The sequence below is a fragment of the Pseudophryne corroboree genome, chromosome 6 (assembly GCF_028390025.1).
Source record: "Pseudophryne corroboree isolate aPseCor3 chromosome 6, aPseCor3.hap2, whole genome shotgun sequence".
NCBI lineage: Eukaryota > Metazoa > Chordata > Amphibia > Anura > Myobatrachidae > Pseudophryne > Pseudophryne corroboree.
In genome coordinates, this window is record NC_086449.1 from 110,710,577 (window position 1) to 110,729,112 (window position 18,536).

Genomic DNA, 18,536 nt, shown 5'->3' on the forward strand with positions numbered 1-18,536 from the left:
TAATGAAAGGTTTGCGTAGACCTACAACTGAACATGCGCTAAATACCCAGCGTCTGCGGATTACATCGGGGGAGGAGGGATGTTGTGCTTTCATTTTCCTTCTGCATAAATTAATGGTTAATTGTGACACCTTTTTTCCCAATGGATAAATATCATAAAGTGCTGCAGTACTCTGGTTACTTCTGCAATGCTAGGAAGGGGGGAATCTGTTTGAAACTATTAACCCCACAAAACAAAAAATATCCTAGAACAGAATTTTCCAAACTCTGCCATTACAGTCCAGGTTTTAAGGATATCCATGCGCAAGTCCAGATTGTTACCTCAAATAGACTTAGGTACTAATTAAGTCATCTGTGCTCAAGCATAGATATCCTCGATACCTGGACTGCAATGGCAGAGTTTGGGAAACTGTCCTAGAACATTGTTATTTTTAAGGTTTGGGTCTTCTTGCCATCTCTTTTATGGGGTGTGGTTCGTTGGTTCTACAGTAACTAGGTCAACAGTCGTTAGGACCACTATTGGTCGACAGTGACTAGGTTGACACCTGAATTAGGTCGACATGGAAAAGGTCGACATGGCATAATGTCGACATGAGTTTAAAAAAAAATGTTGGTGTCTCTTTCTTCATAAAGTGACCGGGAACCCCAATTAGTGCGCTGTGTCCCGTCGCATAGCTCTCTTCACTTGCCATGGTTACTATTCCCAATGGTAGTCCACATGGATCGTAAAGTATGAAAAAGTTCAAACGATGATTTAAAAAACAAACCAACTCATGTCGACAATTTCATGTCGATCTTTGCCATGTCGACCTAGTGACCATGTCAAGTTATAGAACATGTCGGCCTAATGCATGCTGACCAATAGTGGTCGGCCTAAAGATCAAGTACCCTTTCATGTATCGTTATTTGTATCATTGATGTTTCAGGGACAGATACAGGACAATATCTAGCTCTTTCTTTCTACAGCTTGTATCTTCATGGACCCCAGCGACCCAGCCAGTCAGAGCTACAAGAACTTTACCATTAAGTTTCACAAGTGAGTGATCATTACTGTCTGACTCCTGACAGCCTCCGTCTAATTCTCCTGTGTGAGATTTCTGCTTTACATAAGCTGCCCATATAACCCGCGGCTACAGTTAAACTGGCCAGATGTATTACTGCTTGTGGGCTTGTCATCCCTGATCAGAATATTACAGACCATTCAGGTAGAGCAGTGATCCCCATAGCAGTGTGTCTAGTCCTTGTTCCCCTGGGAAATGCAGGAAGACACAGTGTAGCCAGCGCACCGCCTGAACAATCGGATCATTGTGCAGTGTGGGCACTAGCAGGCACATTGCTTACTGACCTAGATGTTTGGTGCATGGGCAGCTCTACCCCCTCTCTGTAACCAATCTGCAGACCATCCAGCAGGTTACAAAGCTGCACACACTGGTCTGTCTTTATTTATTCCAGGCTGATCAACATCACGGTACAATTTCAGTTGAAGGCCATAAATATCCAGACTATCATCAACAATGAGATTCCTGACTGTTACACCTTTACCATCACTGTGAGTAATCCAGGGGCTGGATTGGGGCAGGGATTTGGAATGGGATGGAGGTCACCAAATGGAGATATAGGAGCACAAGCTGCATGATGTAAGCATGTTCTAGATGAAGTGACGTGGTGGGGAATCTTTTATACAGCATCCAGGGCCTGATAGTAACTACAGTAGTCTTGGTATAACTTTTTTTTCTGAATGTCTCCCTGTAGATAATATTTGACAACCAGGCGCACAGTGGCAGGGTGAAAATACAACTAGAGAATGATGCCACCATTAAACAATGCAAGGACCCCAGCGTGTATGGCCGAGGTGAGCGTCTTAATTACTCTTACTTTACAAGCTCCCGTCTCTTACAACTCTTAAGGGGATTACACACGGAGAGATCCGTGTTTTAAATCCAAGCAATCTGACTAGATTGCTTAGCTTTTAAGCAGGGATCTGTCGTGTGTATGGCCCCCAGCGATAGCCGCGCATCGCTATCGCCGGTGCTAGATTGAGCCTGCATGCAGGCTCAGTCTAGTGGGTCACTCACTTCACCGTTGTGTGAAATAAGCGGCCCCCCCGTCCGTCCGCTCAGCACATCGCGCTGTGCTGAGCGGGGGGAGAGATGTGTGCTGAGCGGTCTATGTTAAGATCACTCAGCACACATCTCTCCCATCAGAACCCTCCTTTAGGCACTCATACTTTAATCTTGTCCAGGATGTAGATGTGATCTTTCACAATGTAAAATCCTATAGCGCAAAAACCAGTTACACCCATCGAAGATGACATTTTGATATTTTTACTGTCTGTTCAAAGTTAGTGATTTACACACTCTGGAACCATTAGTAAAACATGAGCAGTACGGATGAGGTAATGGTTAGCCTTACTGCCTCACAGCAGAGGTCATAGGTTTGATTCCCACCACGGCCCGAACTGTGGAGTTTGTATGTTCTCCTTGTGCCTGCGTGGGTTTCCTCTGGGTACTCCAGATTCATCCCACAATTCAAAGAAAATACTGTTATGTTAATTGACTAGACAAAAATGATCCCGGTGCAAGTGTGTACTTGTATTTAGGGCAAACTAGATGGGCCAGGTGGGTCTCATTTGCCATCAGATTCCATGTTTCTATGGTGCCTTGTGCTATGGACTGAGTAATAGGTTTTTTTTTTGTTTTGTTTTTTTCCTACTAGAGTCCATTGCGTCATTGTTATGTTTGGTCTGTGTATCTGATTATAGTGATGACAACAATGTTACACACACTATGAGGAGTAAGGGAAGCTCTTAGTATAAATAACTATTATGAACTATAAGAAATACATGGAACGGCATGCTCCGGACTTTCCTACCAGAGCTGTAGTATGGAGTGCTATTAGGCAGCTGTGTGTTCCCGCTCAGTGCGAACAATATATAGTATTTGTATTACAGTCTAAATCAATGGACAGAGATGCAAGGATAAATATGTGCCTATGGAACACGTAGGAGTATTCCCATGTAAAGGGGGGTACTCACGGAGAGATCCATGCTTAAAATCTAAGCAATCTGACTAGATTGCTTAGATTTTAAGCACAGATCACTCGTGTGTAGCCCCCTCGGCGATAGCGATGCGCGGCCCTGCACATCGCTATCGCGCTGCTAGATTGAGCCTGCATGCAGGCCAATCTAGCACGTCGCTCATTTCACCCGCTGAGTGAAATGAGCGGCCCCCCCCCCTCATCGCTCAGCACACATCTCTCCCGTGTATACCCCCCTTAAGTGGGCACCCAGCTATGTATATATACGTTTCTGCCCCATGTGGTGTTTGTAAATAAACGACAGCAGCCTCTACCATTCATACATTGTCTCCCAATAGGTGATAACTACTCCCGGCTGGTGTTTGACGTGTTTGTGATAATCTCCTGCATCCTCTCCTTCATCCTCTGTGGACGTTCCATTGTTCGGGGCCTGAAATTGCAGAATGTAAGTTCTAGATTATGTGGCGACCTATCCTGTACTGTGAGTGTAGCATGAGATCTATGAGACCTGCTTGTCCTGTCACTGTGCAGGGTGCGCAGTGTACAGGTCTGGGATCTTGCCGGACCCCTGAGTTTGTAGTATAGCATTGCCTGCTTTCAGTATACTAACTTGTATGGTAACTGGGCCTCTGCTTTCTCTTTCCAGGAATTCGCACAGTTTGTTCACAGCCGTCGCGGCCTCACTGTGTCTCTGTCTGAGCGGCTGGAGTTTGTGAATGGCTGGTACCTGCTGCTGATCATTAGTGATATTCTCACACTGTCTGGGACAGTCCTGAAGATTGGGATAGAGTCCAAGGTATTGCACATGGAACAAACCCTGTATATTAATAATGTATCATTATATTTACACATTGATACTATATATATTTTATTTGCATTTTATTTGTATGTCCATTAACAAAAAAAGTAACATAAAACTACAGTATAAGTGGTCTCCAAAAGAGATGACAGAGCGCACATGTGACGGCCAATGAGAACCTTCTATTGTATCACTTGTTGTGCAATTGCCAGTCATGTACATAGTCGAGAAATAACAGACTTCAATAAAAAATGATTGCTCAAAATTAAGGAGCTTTCTGGTAGACTTACCATGGTTAAAGCTTTCTGTGAGGTATATTGGTTCCACAGGGAAACATCGGGGTGTAGAGATGGATCTTGATCCAGGCACTAACAGGCTAAAGCTTTAGACTGTCTCAAAATGCATTGGGGCCTCCTCTATAACCCCGCCTCCAGGCACTGTGACCTCAGTTTTGTTAACCAGTCCAATGCAGGAGCAGGTAAAAGAGAAGCTAGGTGTTAGTCACATAGAACCACGTTCCCACGACAGGAGAAGGGACTAGCTGCTAATGCCATGCAAACCCACAGAAGCTAGGTGCATCAGGGCGGGCGCCCTGTGGAACCAATGTACCTTGCAGAAAGAGCTTTAACCATGGTAAGTCTACCATAAATCTAATTTTCTGCAGTGGGGTACATTGGTTTCTACAGGAAAACATTGGGGATGTCCTAAAGCAGTTCCCGCACCGTAGCGGGTATAAGAACCCAGCGTCCAAAGGCGAGCATCCTAGGAGGCGGAAGTATCGAAGGCATAGAACCTAATGAATGTGTTCACTGAGGACCACGTAGCCACCTTGCACAATTGTTCAGCGGATGCGCCTCGTCGGGCCGCCCGAGAAGTTCCAACAGACCGAGTAGAATGGGCTTTGATAGCAGTAGGAGCTGGGAGTCCAGACTGCGCATATGCTTGTGCAATCGCCATTCTAATCCATCTGGCCAAGGTTTGCTTATTCGCAGGCCAGCCACGTTTGTGAAAACCAAAAAGTACAAAAAGGAATATCTGACCTCCTGATGGAGGCAGTCCTCTCCACATAAATACGGAGAGTCCTTACCACATCCATACACCGCTCTTTGGAGGACAAATCAGAAGTGATAAAGGCCGGAACCACGATCTCTTGGTTAAGGTGAAAAGATGACACCACCTTAGGCAAATAACCAGGGCGAGTTCTAAGAACTGCTCGGTCACGATGCAATATCAGAAAGGGTGGACGACAGGACAGAGCGCCTAGGTCTGACACCCTCAGCCTAGAGGCAATAGCCAGTAGGAACAGGACCTTGACCGTGAGCCATTTAAGGTCCACTGACTCAAGAGGTTCAAATGGAGACTCTTGCAGGACATTCAGGACAACAAACAGATCCCATGGAGCCACAGGAGGAACATAGGGAGGCTGAATTCGTAAAACACCCTGAGTGAAAGTATGAACGTCAGGAATTGACGCAATTTTTCTCTGAAACCTCACAGACAAGGCAGAGATATGAACCTTGAGGGAGGCCAGACGAAGGCCTAAGTCCAGGCCTTGTTGCAGAAAAGCCAGAGGTCTGGAAATACTGAATTTGTATGCACCGTAACTCTTAGCAGCACACCAGGTGAAGTAAGAATTCCAGAACCTGTAATAAATCCGAGCAGATGCCAGTTTGCGGGCCTTCAGCATAGTTTGGATAACAGCCTCGGAGAATCCTTTGGCCTTTATGAGTGAAGCTTCAAGTGCCACGCCGACAAAGCCCGGGTAGACAAAAGGGCCCTGAACGAGGCGGTCTGGGTGTTGAGGAAGTAGAAGAGGATGCTCTATCGATAGACCTTGCAGGTCTGAGATCCAAAGCCGTTTTGGCCATGCTGGAGCGACTAAAGTAGTGTTCCTCCTTCTTGCTTGAACTTCCGCAGTACCCTGGGCAGGAGTGACACTGGAGGGAACACGTATGGCAGCCGAAAGTTCCATGGAATTGCCAATGTGTCCACGAATGCTACTTGAGGATCCCTGGTTCTTGATCCGAAGACCCGAACTTTGTGATTGTGTTGAGACACCATCAGGTCTGCTTCTGGTAGGCCCCACTTGTCCAGTAGGAGTTGAAAGACTTCCTGATGAAGACCCCACTCTCGGCGTGCACGTCCTGACGACTGAGGAAATCCGCTTCTCAGTTGAGGACTCCCGGAATAAACACTGCTGATATTCGTGGCAGATGGCGTTCCGCCCAACAAAGGATTTTTGACACTTCTATCATTGCCATGCGGCTTCATGTGCCACCTTGATGGTTTATGTATGCCACCGTGGTGTCGTTGTCTGACCGTACCTGAACAAGCCTGTTCTGTATCAGAGGCAGGGCGAGAGACAAAGCCTTGAACACTACCCGCAATTCCAGAGTGTTTATTGGGAGGAGTGATTCCTCCATGGTCCACCATCCTTGGAAAGAGTGTTGCTCCAACCCCTCAGACTGGCATTTATAGTCAGTAGGACCCAGTTGGGGATCCAGAAGGGACGGCACTTGCTCAACTGCTGGTCTTCTAGCCACCAGGTCAGCGACAGACGAACCTCCGGAGTCAAGGAGATCATTTGAGACCTGATCCGATGAGGCAGGCAGTCCCACTTGGAAAGGATTAACCTCTGCAGAGGACTAGAATGAAATTGAGCATACTCTACCATGTCGAACGCAGACACCATCAGGCCTAGTACTTGCATCACCAAGTGTATCGACACCCTTGGGCAAGAGGAAGTATCTGATCCTATCCTGAAGTTTTAGGATCTTCTCTGGAGACAGAAACAGCCGTTGGCTGTGTGTGTCCAGCAGTACCCCCAGGTGCACCATGCTTCGAGCTGGGACCAGCGAGGACTTCTTCCAGTTGATGAGCTACCCGTGGGCTTCGAGGAAGTTGCAGGTGACTGAGGAGGACATCGTAGGAGTTTGCCAGAATCAGCAAGTCGTCCAGATACGGCACAATCCTGAATCCCTGCCGACGGAGATGAGCCGTCATTATGGTCATAATCTTAGTGAAAATCCGAGGAGCCGTGGCCAGGCCAAATAGCAGAGCCTGGAACTGATAGTGTAGGTTGCCAATAGCAGACCGCAGATATTGCTGATGCGATATGGCAATAGGTATATGCAGGTAAGCATCCTGTATATCCAGGAATACCATATAATCTCCGGGTTCCATGGCCAGTACAATTGAGCACAGTGTTTCCATACGGAACTTGGACACTTTCACAAACTTGTTCAGTGATTTGAGGTGGAGTATGGGCCGGAAACGCCCATTGGGTTTCTGTACTAAAAACAGGGTCTAGTAGTATCCTCTGCCTCTCTGGGACAGAGGTATCTGCACCACCACACCTGTTTCCAGGAGGGAACGCACAACCAATTGAAGAGCTTGCGCTTTTAACAGACCCAAAGGGATAACCGTGGCGCAAAACTGGCGAGGGGAACATCTCTTGAAAGAGACTGCGTACCCATGGCAACTTCTTGCACCCACGCGTCTGAAGTGGTCTTTAACCAGACCTGGGTGAATCGCTGAAGTCTACCTCCCACCCTGGGGTCCCTCAGGGGGCGGCCCGCCCCCTCATGCAGCAGGCTTGTCGTGTTTAGAAGCAGGCTGACGGGCCGCCCAGGACTATTTTGTCTTGTGGTTTTGGAAGCACGAGATTGTCTCGGGTATGTCTGATCTTTTTTGCTTTCCCTTGAGGTCGAAAGGAGCGAAAAGTGGTACTTTCTGTGCAGAAGGAGTAATATCAGGGAGAAAGGCGGTCTTAGCACCTGCCAAGTCAGCCACAATCTTATTAAGGTCGTCCCTAAATAAGATGTCTCCCTTTAAAAGGGAGAACCTCCAAGGTCTTTGGAGTCCAGGTCCACCTTCCATGACCTCAACCACAGAATACGGCGAGCCAGGATGGACGTAGTCAACGCCTTGGCAGCCAACACACCCACCTCAGAGGACGCCTCCTGAATGTAATAGGTGGCGATGGTAATATGAGACAGATATTGTCTGGCATTGTCAGATACAGATGGGTCCATGTTTATCTCGACCTTTAATAGGATTAACTGAGACTGGTCAGTCGGACTTAATCCCCTGCTGTATTGTTCTCTGTATTGTATTGCAGCTGAGAACTATAGATGAAGGGTTTATGTTAATAAACCATGTTTTGTCTTGGTGCAGCAAACTAGCAAAGATAACTGTGGACCCATCTGTATATCCTAGGACAACTCTTCCTCTAATGCCTGAACCCATGCTTCAATTCCTTTTGCAGCCCAGGAGGCTGCTGTAGTTGGTCTATGTACAGCACCTTATAAGGGAGTAAATAGACTTCAGGCATCCCTCCACACGCTTATCTGTCTGTTCTTTCAGTGAGGTGACAGGCAGAGTAGATGACGCCACCAAACGGGTGACATGGGAATCCACCGGCGGTGATTTTTCCCACTTGTTACACAACTCTGTAGAGAGAGGATAGCGAACTACCATCCTTTTAGACGGGGATAATTTTTTCCCTGGAGTAATCCAGGGTTCTTTTTGTATGTCCACTAAATGGTCAGAAATCGGCAATAATGTTTTCTCTATCGTCCTAGTGGATGCTGGGGTTCCTGAAAGGACCATGGGGAATAGCGGCTCCGCAGGAGACAGGGCACAAAAAGTAAAGCTTTACGATCAGGTGGTGTGTACTGGCTCCTCCCCCTATGACCCTCCTCCAAGCCTCAGTTAGATTTTTGTGCCCGGCCGAGAAGGGTGCAATCTAGGTGGCTCTCCTAAAGAGCTGCTTAGAAAAGTTTAGCTTAGGTTTTTTATTTTACAGTGAGTCCTGCTGGCAACAGGATCACTGCAACGAGGGACTTAGGGGAGAAGAAGTGAACTCACCTGCGTGCAGGATGGATTGGCTTCTTGGCTACTGGACATCAGCTCCAGAGGGACGATCACAGGTACAGCCTGGATGGTCACCGGAGCCTTGCCGCCGGCCCCCTTGCAGATGCTGAAGTAAGAAGAGGTCCAGAATCGGCGGCAGAAGACTCCTCAGTCTTCTAAAGGTAGCGCACAGCACTGCAGCTGTGCGCCATTTTCCTCTCAGCACACTTCACACGGCAGTCACTGAGGGTGCAGGGCGCTGGGAGGGGGGCGCCCTGGGAGGCAAATGAAAACCTATTTTGGCTAAAAATACCTCACATATAGCCTCCGGAGGCTATATGGAGATATTTAACCCCTGCCAGAATCCGTTAAGAGCGGGAGACGAGGCCGCCGAAAAAGGGGCGGGGCCTATCTCCTCAGCACACAGCGCCATTTTCCCTCACAGAAAGGCTGGAGGGAAGGCTCCCAGGCTCTCCCCTGCACTGCACTACAGAAACAGGGTTAAAACAGAGAGGGGGGGCACTAATTTGGCGTTAGAAATATATAAAAAAGATGCTATAAGGGAAAACACTTATATAAGGTTGTCCCTATATAATTATAGCGTTTTTGGTGTGTGCTGGCAAACTCTCCCTCTGTCTCTCCAAAGGGTTAGTGGGTCCTGTCCTCTATCAGAGCATTCCCTGTGTGTGTGCTGTGTGTCGGTACGTGTGTGTCGACATGTATGAGGACGATGTTGGTGAGGAGGCGGAGCAATTGCCTGTAATGGTGATGTCACTCTCTAGGGAGTCGACACCGGAATGGATGGCTTATTTAGGGAATTACGTGATAATGTCAACACGCTGCAAGGTCGGTTGACGACATGAGACGGCCGACAAACAATTAGTACCGGTCCAGACGTCTCAAAAACACCGTCAGGGGTTTTAAAACGCCCGTTTACTTTAGTCGGTCGACACAGACACAGACAGGGACACTGAATCCAGTGTCGACGGTGAATAAACAAACGTATTCCTTATTAGGGCCACACGTTAAAGGCAATGAAGGAGGTGTTACATATTTCTGATACTACAAGTACCACAAAAGAGGGTATTATGTGGGATGTGAAAAAACTACCGTAGTTTTTCCTGAATCAGATAAATTAAATAAAGTGTGTGATGATGCGTGGGTTCCCCCCGATAGAAAATTATGGGCGGTATACCCTTTCCCGCCAGAAGTTAGGGCGCGTTGGGAAACACCCCTTAGGGTGGATAAGGCGCTCACACGCTTATCAAAACAAGTGGCGGTACCGTCTATAGATAGGGCCGTCCTCAAGGACCAGCTGACAGGAGGCTGGAAAATATCATAAAAAGTATATACACATACTGGTGTTATACTGCGACCAGCGATCGCCTCAGCCTGGATGTGCAGAGCTGGGGTGGCTTGGTCGGATTCCCTGACTAAAAATATTGATACCCTTGACAGGGACAGTATTTTATTGACTATAGAGCATTTAAAGGATGCATTTCTATATATGCGAGATGCACAGAGGGATATTTGCACTCTGGCATCAAGAGTAAATGCGATGTCCATATCTGCCAGAAGATGTTATGGACACGACAGTGGTCAGGTGATGCAGATTCCAAACGGCACAAAGGTGTATTGCCGTATAAAGGAAGAGGAGTTATTTGGGGTCGGTCCATCGGACCTGGTGGCCACGGCAACTGCTGGAAAATCCACCGTTTTTACCCTAAGTCACATCTCTGCAGAAAAAGACACCGTCTTTTCAGCCTCAGTCCTTTCGTCCCTATAAGATCATATCTGCCCAGGGATAGAGGAAAGGGAAGAAGACTGCAGCAGGCAGCCCATTCCCAGGAACAGAAGCGTTCCACCGCTTCTGACAAGTTCTCAGCATGGCGTTGAGACTGTACAGGACCCCTGGATCCTACAAGTAGTATCCCAGGGGTACAGATTGGAATGTCGAGACGTTTCCCCTTCGCAGGCTCCTGAAGTCTGCTTTACCAAGGTCTCCCTCCGACAAGGAGGCAGTATGGGAAAAAATTCACAAGCTGTATTCCCAGCAGGTGATAATTAAATTACCCCTCCTACTACAAGAAAAGGGGTATTATTCCACACTATATTGTGGTACTGAAGCCAGAAGGCTAGGTGAGACTTATTCTAAAAAAAAAAAAAAAAATTTTTTGAACACTTACAAAGGTTCAAATCAAGATGGAGTCACTCAGAGCAGTGATAACGAACCAGGAAGAAGGGGACTATATAGTGTCCCGGGACATCAGGGATGCTTACCTCCTATGTCCCAAATTTGCCCTTCTCACTAAGGGTACCTCAGGTTCGTGGTGCAGAACTGTCACTATCCGTTTCAGACGCTGCCGTTTGGATTGTCCACGGCACCCCGGGTCTTTACCAAGGTAATGGCCGAAATGATGATTCTTCTTCGAAGAAAAGGCGTCTTAATTATCCCTTACTTGGACGATCTCCTGATAAGGGCATAGTCCAGGGAACAGTTGGAGGTCGGAGTAGCACTATCTCGGATACTGCTACAACAGCACGGGTGGATTCTAAATATTCCAAAATCGCAGCTGATCCCGACGACACGTTTGCTGTGCCTAGGGATGATTCTGGACACAGTCCAGAAAAAGGTGTTTCTCCCGGAAGAGAAAGCCAGGGAGTTATCCGAGCTAGTCAGGAACCTCCTAAAAACAGTGCATCATTGCACAAGGGTCCTGGTAAAAATGGTGGCTTCCTACGAAGCAATTCCATTCGGCAGATTTCACGCAAGAACTTTTCAGTGGGATCTGCTGGACAAATGGTCCGGATCGCATCTTCAGATGCATCAGCGGATAACCCTATATCCAAGGACAAGGGTGTCTCTCCTGTGGTGGTTATAGAGTGCTCATCTTCTAGAGGGCCGCAGATTCGGCATTCAGGATTGGATGCTGGTGACCACGGAGCCCAGCCCGAGAGGCTGGGGAGCAGTCACACAAGGAAAAAATTTCCAGGGAGTGTGATCAAGTCTGGAGACTTTTCTCCACATAAATATACGGGAGCTAAGGGTAAATTTATAATGCTCTAAGCTTAGCAAGACCTCTGCTTCAAGGTAAGCCGGTATTGATCCAGTGGGAAAAACATCACGGCAGTCGCCCACGTAAACAGACAGGGCGACACAAGAAGCAGGAGGGCAATGGCAAAAACTGCAAGGACTTTTCGCTGGGCGGAAAATCATGTGATAGCACTGTCAGCAGTGTTTCATCCCGGGAATGGAAACTGGGAAGCAGACTTCCTCAGCAGGCACGACCTCCACCCGGGAGAGTGGAAACTTCATCGGGAAGTTTTTTCCACATGATTGTAAACCGTTGGGAAATACCAAAGGTGGACATGATGGCGTCCCGTCTGAACAAAAAACGGGACAGGTATTGCGCCAGGTCAAGAGACCCTCAGGCAATAGCTGTGGACGTTCTGGTAACACCGTGGGTGTACCAGTCGGTGTATGTGTTCCCTCCTCTGCTTCTCATACCTAAGGTGCTGAGAATTATAAGACGTAGAGGAGTAAGAACTATACTCATGGCTCCGGATTGGCCAAGAAGGACTTGGTACCCGGAACTTCAAGAGATGCTTACAGAGGTCTTATGGCCTCTGCCGCTAAGAAGGGACTTGCTTCAGCAAGTACCATGTCTGTTCCAAGACTTACCGCAGCTGCGTTTGTCGGCATGGCGATGGAACGCCGGATCCTAAGGGAAAAAGGCATTCCGGAAGAGGTCATTCCTACCCTGGTCAAAGCCAGAAAGGAGGTGACCGCACAACATTATCACCACATGTGGCGAAAATATGTTGCGTGGTGTGAGGCCAGGAAGGCCCCACAAAGAAATTTCAACTCGGTCGTTTCCTGCATTTCCTGCAAACAGGAGTGTCTATGGGCCTCAAATTGGGGTCCATTAAGGTTCAAATTTCGGCCCTGTCGATTTTCTTCCAGAAAGAATTGGCTTCAGTTCCTGAAGTCCAGAAGTTTGTCAAGGGAGTATTGCATATACAACCCCCTTTTGTGCCTCCAGTGGCACTGTGGGATCTCAACGTAGTTCTGGGATTCCTCAAAACACATTGGTTTAAAACCAGTCAAATCTGTGGATTTGAAGCATCTCACATGAAAAGTGACCATGCTCTTGGCCCTGGCCTGGACCAGGCGAGTGTCAAATTGGTGTTTTTTTCTCAAAAAAGCCCATATCTGTTTGTCCATTCGGACAGGGCAGAGCTGCGGACTCGTCCCCAGTTCTCTCCCTAAGGTGGTGTCAGTGTTTCACCTGAACCAGCTTATTGTGGTGCCTTGCACCTACTAGGGACTTGGAGGACTCCAAGTTGCTAGATGTTGTCAGGGCCCTGAAAATATGTTCTTCCAGGACGGCTGCGACCGTCTCAGAAAACTGACTTGCTGTTATCCTGTATGCACCAACAACTGGTGCACTGCTTCTGTGCAGGCCTCACAGCCTAGTTGATGATGTAATACAATTCAGCTTTGCACATTCTGTGGCAGGCCTGCTCAGCCAAAATGTAATGCCATCCTACAACTTTGCCGCAGGTTATTAAGGCAGGGGCACAACTCGTTTACAACTTCCGAGCCGGTAGCTTTAGTACATGGGCTAAGGTGTAATCCTTAGTCATTTGCATACACTGTTTGTAATCCTAAGACTACCTACTCTTCCTGCTACTGCAGAGTCATTCGCACTCTCCTCACTTCCCGATTTGGAGCTTTGGTATTATCCCCATGGCCTCCATCCACTAGGACGAGAATATATGCAAATGTACTTAGCTAACGATAATTCTATTTAGTCGTAATCTCGTATTTCCTAGGGAGCCCTCCGGCGCCCATACCCAAGTGGACTTGTCTTACAATACTCTGTACTTTAGTTACAAAATCGGGTTATTATTGTTGTGAGCATCTTTTCAGAGGCTCCGCTGTTATCATACTGTTAACTGGGTTCAGATCACAGGTTGTACAGTGTGATTGGTGTGGCTGGTATGAGTCTTACCCGGGATTCAAAATCCTTCCTTATTGTGTACGCTCGTCCGGGCACAGTACCTAACTGAGGCTTGGAGGAGGGTCATAGGGGGAGGAGCCAGTACACACCACCTGATCGTAAAGCTTTACTTTTTGTGCCCTGTCTCCTGCGGAGCCGCTATTCCCCATGGTCCTTTCAGGAACCCCAGCATCCACTACGGACTCCGAGAAATAGAATTATCGGTAAGTAAATTCTTATTTTAGTTACCTTCTGACGTTTAAACTTATCAGGTTTTTAGAAACTGTAGTGCAATCCTCCATCACCATCATCATCATCATCCATCATCCTATTTGCAGGATCTGCTTAATAGCAATCACTCAGTCAGGGACATCAACCTGCGTTGTAGATTCCTCGTCAGATGCAGCTGTGTCAGTGTCTCACGGGACAGTGTGCTCCCCGTCCTCTTCAGAAGAATCTTCTGAGAGATTAGTGGATTGTGAGGAGGCAGTGGTCTGCTTAGAAGACCCCGTGACACGAGAGTGGCTTGGGGCAGTCTTATGTCTAACCAAGGATTGATTCAATTACTGCAACTGGGTAGACAAATTATCTACCCAAAGTGGATTTACCATAGGGTCAAGATGTGACTGTAATGGTACATGAGGTCCCATAGGGGCCGTAAGGTGTGTCACAAGCATATTTAACATAGTTGAGAACGCCGCCCAAGGTGGCTCCTGATTGGTTACAGGAGCTGCGGACTGACTGGGACATGTATGGCACATAGTACACACACCATCATACAAAACTTCCCCCTCAGACAAAACTTTGGTGCATGCACTGCATGATGCAGGGGCGTCCTCTGATTTCCCGCCCTTTGTGTTAGACATTTTCAGTTATGCAACAACAGAGCATATTAGTATGCTACAGCCAGACAGAGTACAATATCTTGTGAATAAATCCCCTAGTATGTGACCGCGGACACAGTACACAACACCAGCGAATAAGTCCGGTATTATGTGACTGCGTACACAGTAGAATACAGTTAACGGTAAATCCTGTGAAGCACTATAGCGTACAGAATACAGTGATGGCTAAAGCTGGGATACACTGAAAGTGAAATCCATACAGCAGATACAGGCACACACAGTGACAATGCAGATAATTATTTTCGTAAGACAATAAAACTGCACTGGACTAATGTGTGTGTGTGTGTGTGTGTGTGTGTGTGTGTGTGTGTGTGTGTGTGTGTGTGTATATATATGTATCCGAAAAAAGATTTTGAATGTGTGCATAGGCGCCCTTGTAACAAAGATGAAAGATTAGCATAGAGAAAAATATAATAGATAAAATCACAATTTTTATTGACACAATATTGGCATAAAAACACAAACAAAATCACAAATAAATAGAGATATATTGCACTAGTCCCAAAAGGTTTCTCACCCTCTATATTAGTTTGCGGTGGGCAGATGGCTTTTTCAGCAAAAAGCAATCAGTTCCCAGTGTGGTTCAGATGGCACCACCGCAAAAGGCTTTTATCTTTAGAAGGCTGAGTAGGGAATCCAGCAGTGCATTCACAAAAGGGTATCCATATCGCCCAAACGACTCGTTTCGGAGCATAAATCTCCTTTTTCAAGCTTTGATGATATGGATCACAATGAAATGGATATTTATACCCTTACTAATTGATACAATCTTTCAATTACTCTCATTTCTGGATTCGTCGACCGGAAGTGACGTGTGCGCTTCATCCATCACTTCCAGTCGAGTTCCAATACCTGCATCTTCTTATAATATATAATATGTATGTATGTATGTATGTATGTATGTATATATGTGTGTGTATACTTGTTCTTAATTAACACTGTCTTAATATTGACATGTAGAATACTTAAGTGTCTGTAAAATCACAGTGCGGATTTACAGGGGAGACCTTGCCCTGCAGTCCCGGAGACCAGTCGCAGCTATGCTTAGAAGATGGCATCCAGCGTCTCAGTCAGGGCTCCCCTATGCTGGCCCTCACCACCTTGGTACTAATGGAGTCTTATTAAAGTGGTTGATATAGTGGGGTCCCTGCTATGTTAAAGTGTCCACGCCAGCGTCGCAGCAAGTCTCCTAGACTGTGATCGAAATACGATTTAATGGCGGGTCCCACCTGGGGAACCCTCTTACCTCCTCACTTCGTAGCAGCCACGCGAACCAGGAGAGCGCTGTGACCAATGCCGGAGCGTCCCTGTCGCAAGTACCCTGGAACTGAGCCAGCGGGAGTATGCGACGCCGCTGGGGAGGTGATTGAGCCGCAGCACAGAATGTCACCCTGACATGTAAGTGCTGCGGCCCTTGAAGTCTTCAATGAAAAGCTTTTTCAGGGCTGCCCAGTGCAGCCCCCCTGTTAAGGGACCTGCTCTGCAGGGCACCAACTCGAAACTGAGCTCACAGTCCCTGGAGGCGGGGTAATAGAGGAGAGGCCCCAATGCATCCTGGGACAGTCTAAAGCTTTAGCCTGTTGGTGCCTGGATAAAGATCCATCTCTGCACCCCGATTTTTCCCTGTGGAAACCAATGTACCCCACTGCAGGAAAATGTTTTATCCACCCATATTGATGCTGTTGTAATACATTCTCTATCACTTTTCTCCCCCGTCGCACCTGTTTCTTAGACCTTTGCCAGTTATGATGTTTGCAGCATTCTCCTGGGCACATCAACCTTGCTGGTTTGGGTTGGCGTAATCCGGTATCTGAGCTTCTTTCAGAAATATAATGTGAGTATGGGAAACTATGCTCGTGCTTAAAGGTATCCATTAGGTTAATGTGTTTATAAAATATTTTGTTACATAGGACCTTCCGTGACTGTATCCCTCTACACAATTACACATTACAGATCAGGGAAATTGGAGAATAGAAGGGAAATGAAATCTGAAAAAATAGTGTACTTCATTGTTTGACCAGCAGGAGGTGCTGCCACCTTCTATACCAGCAAAAGCCATGGTAATTTTGCTCAGGGGACATGAAGGATTGTGTCTACACCATGCCAAGACCTCAGCAATGAACTCCAAAAAAGCAATTGCCGCTGCTCATTAGTCTTGAGAGAGTTATAAGGCATTCTTTGAATGCATGATAAATAACTTCTAAATGGAGAACATTGAAGACCAGTGCCAAAAGTCACATGAGCAGGCTTTCCAGCAAATTCATCCAAAGAATCAGAATCGGCTTTATTGGCCAGGTGTACTCACGTACACTAGGAATTCTTTGTGGTACAATGCATCGCCAAGCAGCAACATGGAGGAAAAAAAGTAGCATACATTACAAACATTACACATATGAGTTCATACTGCACATATGCAACTGTACAGTAGACATATTATACATTTAAGACTAAAAACTAAGGCTGCTTGACAGAGCAGCACCGAGGCAGCCATCCGCGGCGCCAACTAGAACTCACACAATGCACATAATACAGAAGATTTAAGTATTACATCTAAAGATAAACCACACAAAGACACAGAAAGAATAATGCATGATTGGTGTAGGCATTTTGAGTAATAACCTCCAGGGGTTGTGTATTCCGCCCTCACAAGGCACCAGGTGCGGCAGCCATCTTAGGCGCACTACGTAGGATTACCCAGGGTGGAATAGTCCACCCCTAGAAGAGAACACAAAATGGGGAGATTGCAGAGTCCTTAAGTTCAGAGTAGGGTTCCAATAAAAACATCAGGTCCACGCATTTTTCATCCCATCCACAAGCGCACCAGATAAGGCAGCCATGTAGGGCGCACTACAAGGTTACACCGTGGGAGATGAGCCATACAGGGGCTAAATGCATGTATGGGAGAACGGACACGTGTGTAGGAGTATGCTATACCCTGCATGGAAAGATCCAAATGAAGCACACCCCGCCCACAGGGGAACCATCCGAGGCAGCCATGTGGGGCGCACTGCATAGGTTACTGCTGGCAGGGTGTGCAACCAATGGAGGTACACATTACGGGAATAGCACACAGTGGGGGGGGGAAGTACAGTGTAAGAAGAAAGAGAAGAGAGACACATTTGCAGGAAAAAACTGTACTAACATTATTTTGTGAAAAAGATAAATGTCCTGGTCTCATGAGAGCAGTGCGGGTGGGTGTGAGAATGTGGGGTGCACACTAATGTCCAATGGAACTGACCCAGCAAAGTCTGGTCCTGATGCGCACGTCCCTCAGTTGCCTGCTGAGCTTCAGGGGTAGTCCCGGGGGCAGTCATGATGTTCTTGGACACAGAAGTAGTAGGCATTGGTCCTGGTGTTCTCATGGCAGAGGTGAGGAGAGGCCACATAATGTTCCAGATTTCTTTCTTGATGCTGTTTAATGTTTGTTTAACTGTTCATTTTCAAGACGCTTAGAGAAGGAACGCTTTGAGTATTGGAACGCACAGCTGACATGCACAGCTGTGCATGGTTGAAGTTACAGATATACTATGGGAAATTGACCCAACTACAGCTGAGGCAAATGTTCCACTAATCAAAGGTGTTACATTACACAGTGATTGACTAAACAAACACCAGCCCAGTGAGCCTTAATTAAATATGCGGCACTGACCAAGCTTTGAAACGCAGGTATTTTACATTACAAACAAAAGCAAAAATCACAAAACTGTCTAACAAATGATTTGAACATACATTTGGAATATGGATGTTTTGCATAGGTGCAGATAGCAATAGCCAGATTACATGGGGAGATATGAACATACATTTGGAATATGGATCTGACCGTATGAGACTCCTAGAACAAAGAACCCACCAACCACCATGGGAGGGGTCAAAAATTACAGCGCTGTAAATTACATTTTAAAAAAAATAATATCTGAAGTGATTAGCACACATTTATCAA

The 18,536-nt window shown here is 46.8% G+C and overlaps 1 protein-coding gene across 1 annotated transcript in view; it reads left to right on the plus strand.

Moving 5' to 3' along the window:
- Window positions 1-932: 932 nt before the first annotated feature.
- LOC134936573 (mucolipin-1-like) overlaps window positions 933-18,536 on the plus strand; it is a 30,128-nt gene continuing 12,524 nt past the window's right edge. The window contains exons 1-6 of the mRNA XM_063931663.1: window positions 933-1,035; window positions 1,452-1,548; window positions 1,752-1,851; window positions 3,374-3,480; window positions 3,682-3,831; window positions 16,329-16,430. Of these exons, the coding sequence (XP_063787733.1) occupies window positions 977-1,035; window positions 1,452-1,548; window positions 1,752-1,851; window positions 3,374-3,480; window positions 3,682-3,831; window positions 16,329-16,430 (615 nt within the window). The 5' untranslated portion in view covers window positions 933-976. The remainder of the gene's footprint in view (window positions 1,036-1,451; window positions 1,549-1,751; window positions 1,852-3,373; window positions 3,481-3,681; window positions 3,832-16,328; window positions 16,431-18,536) is intronic.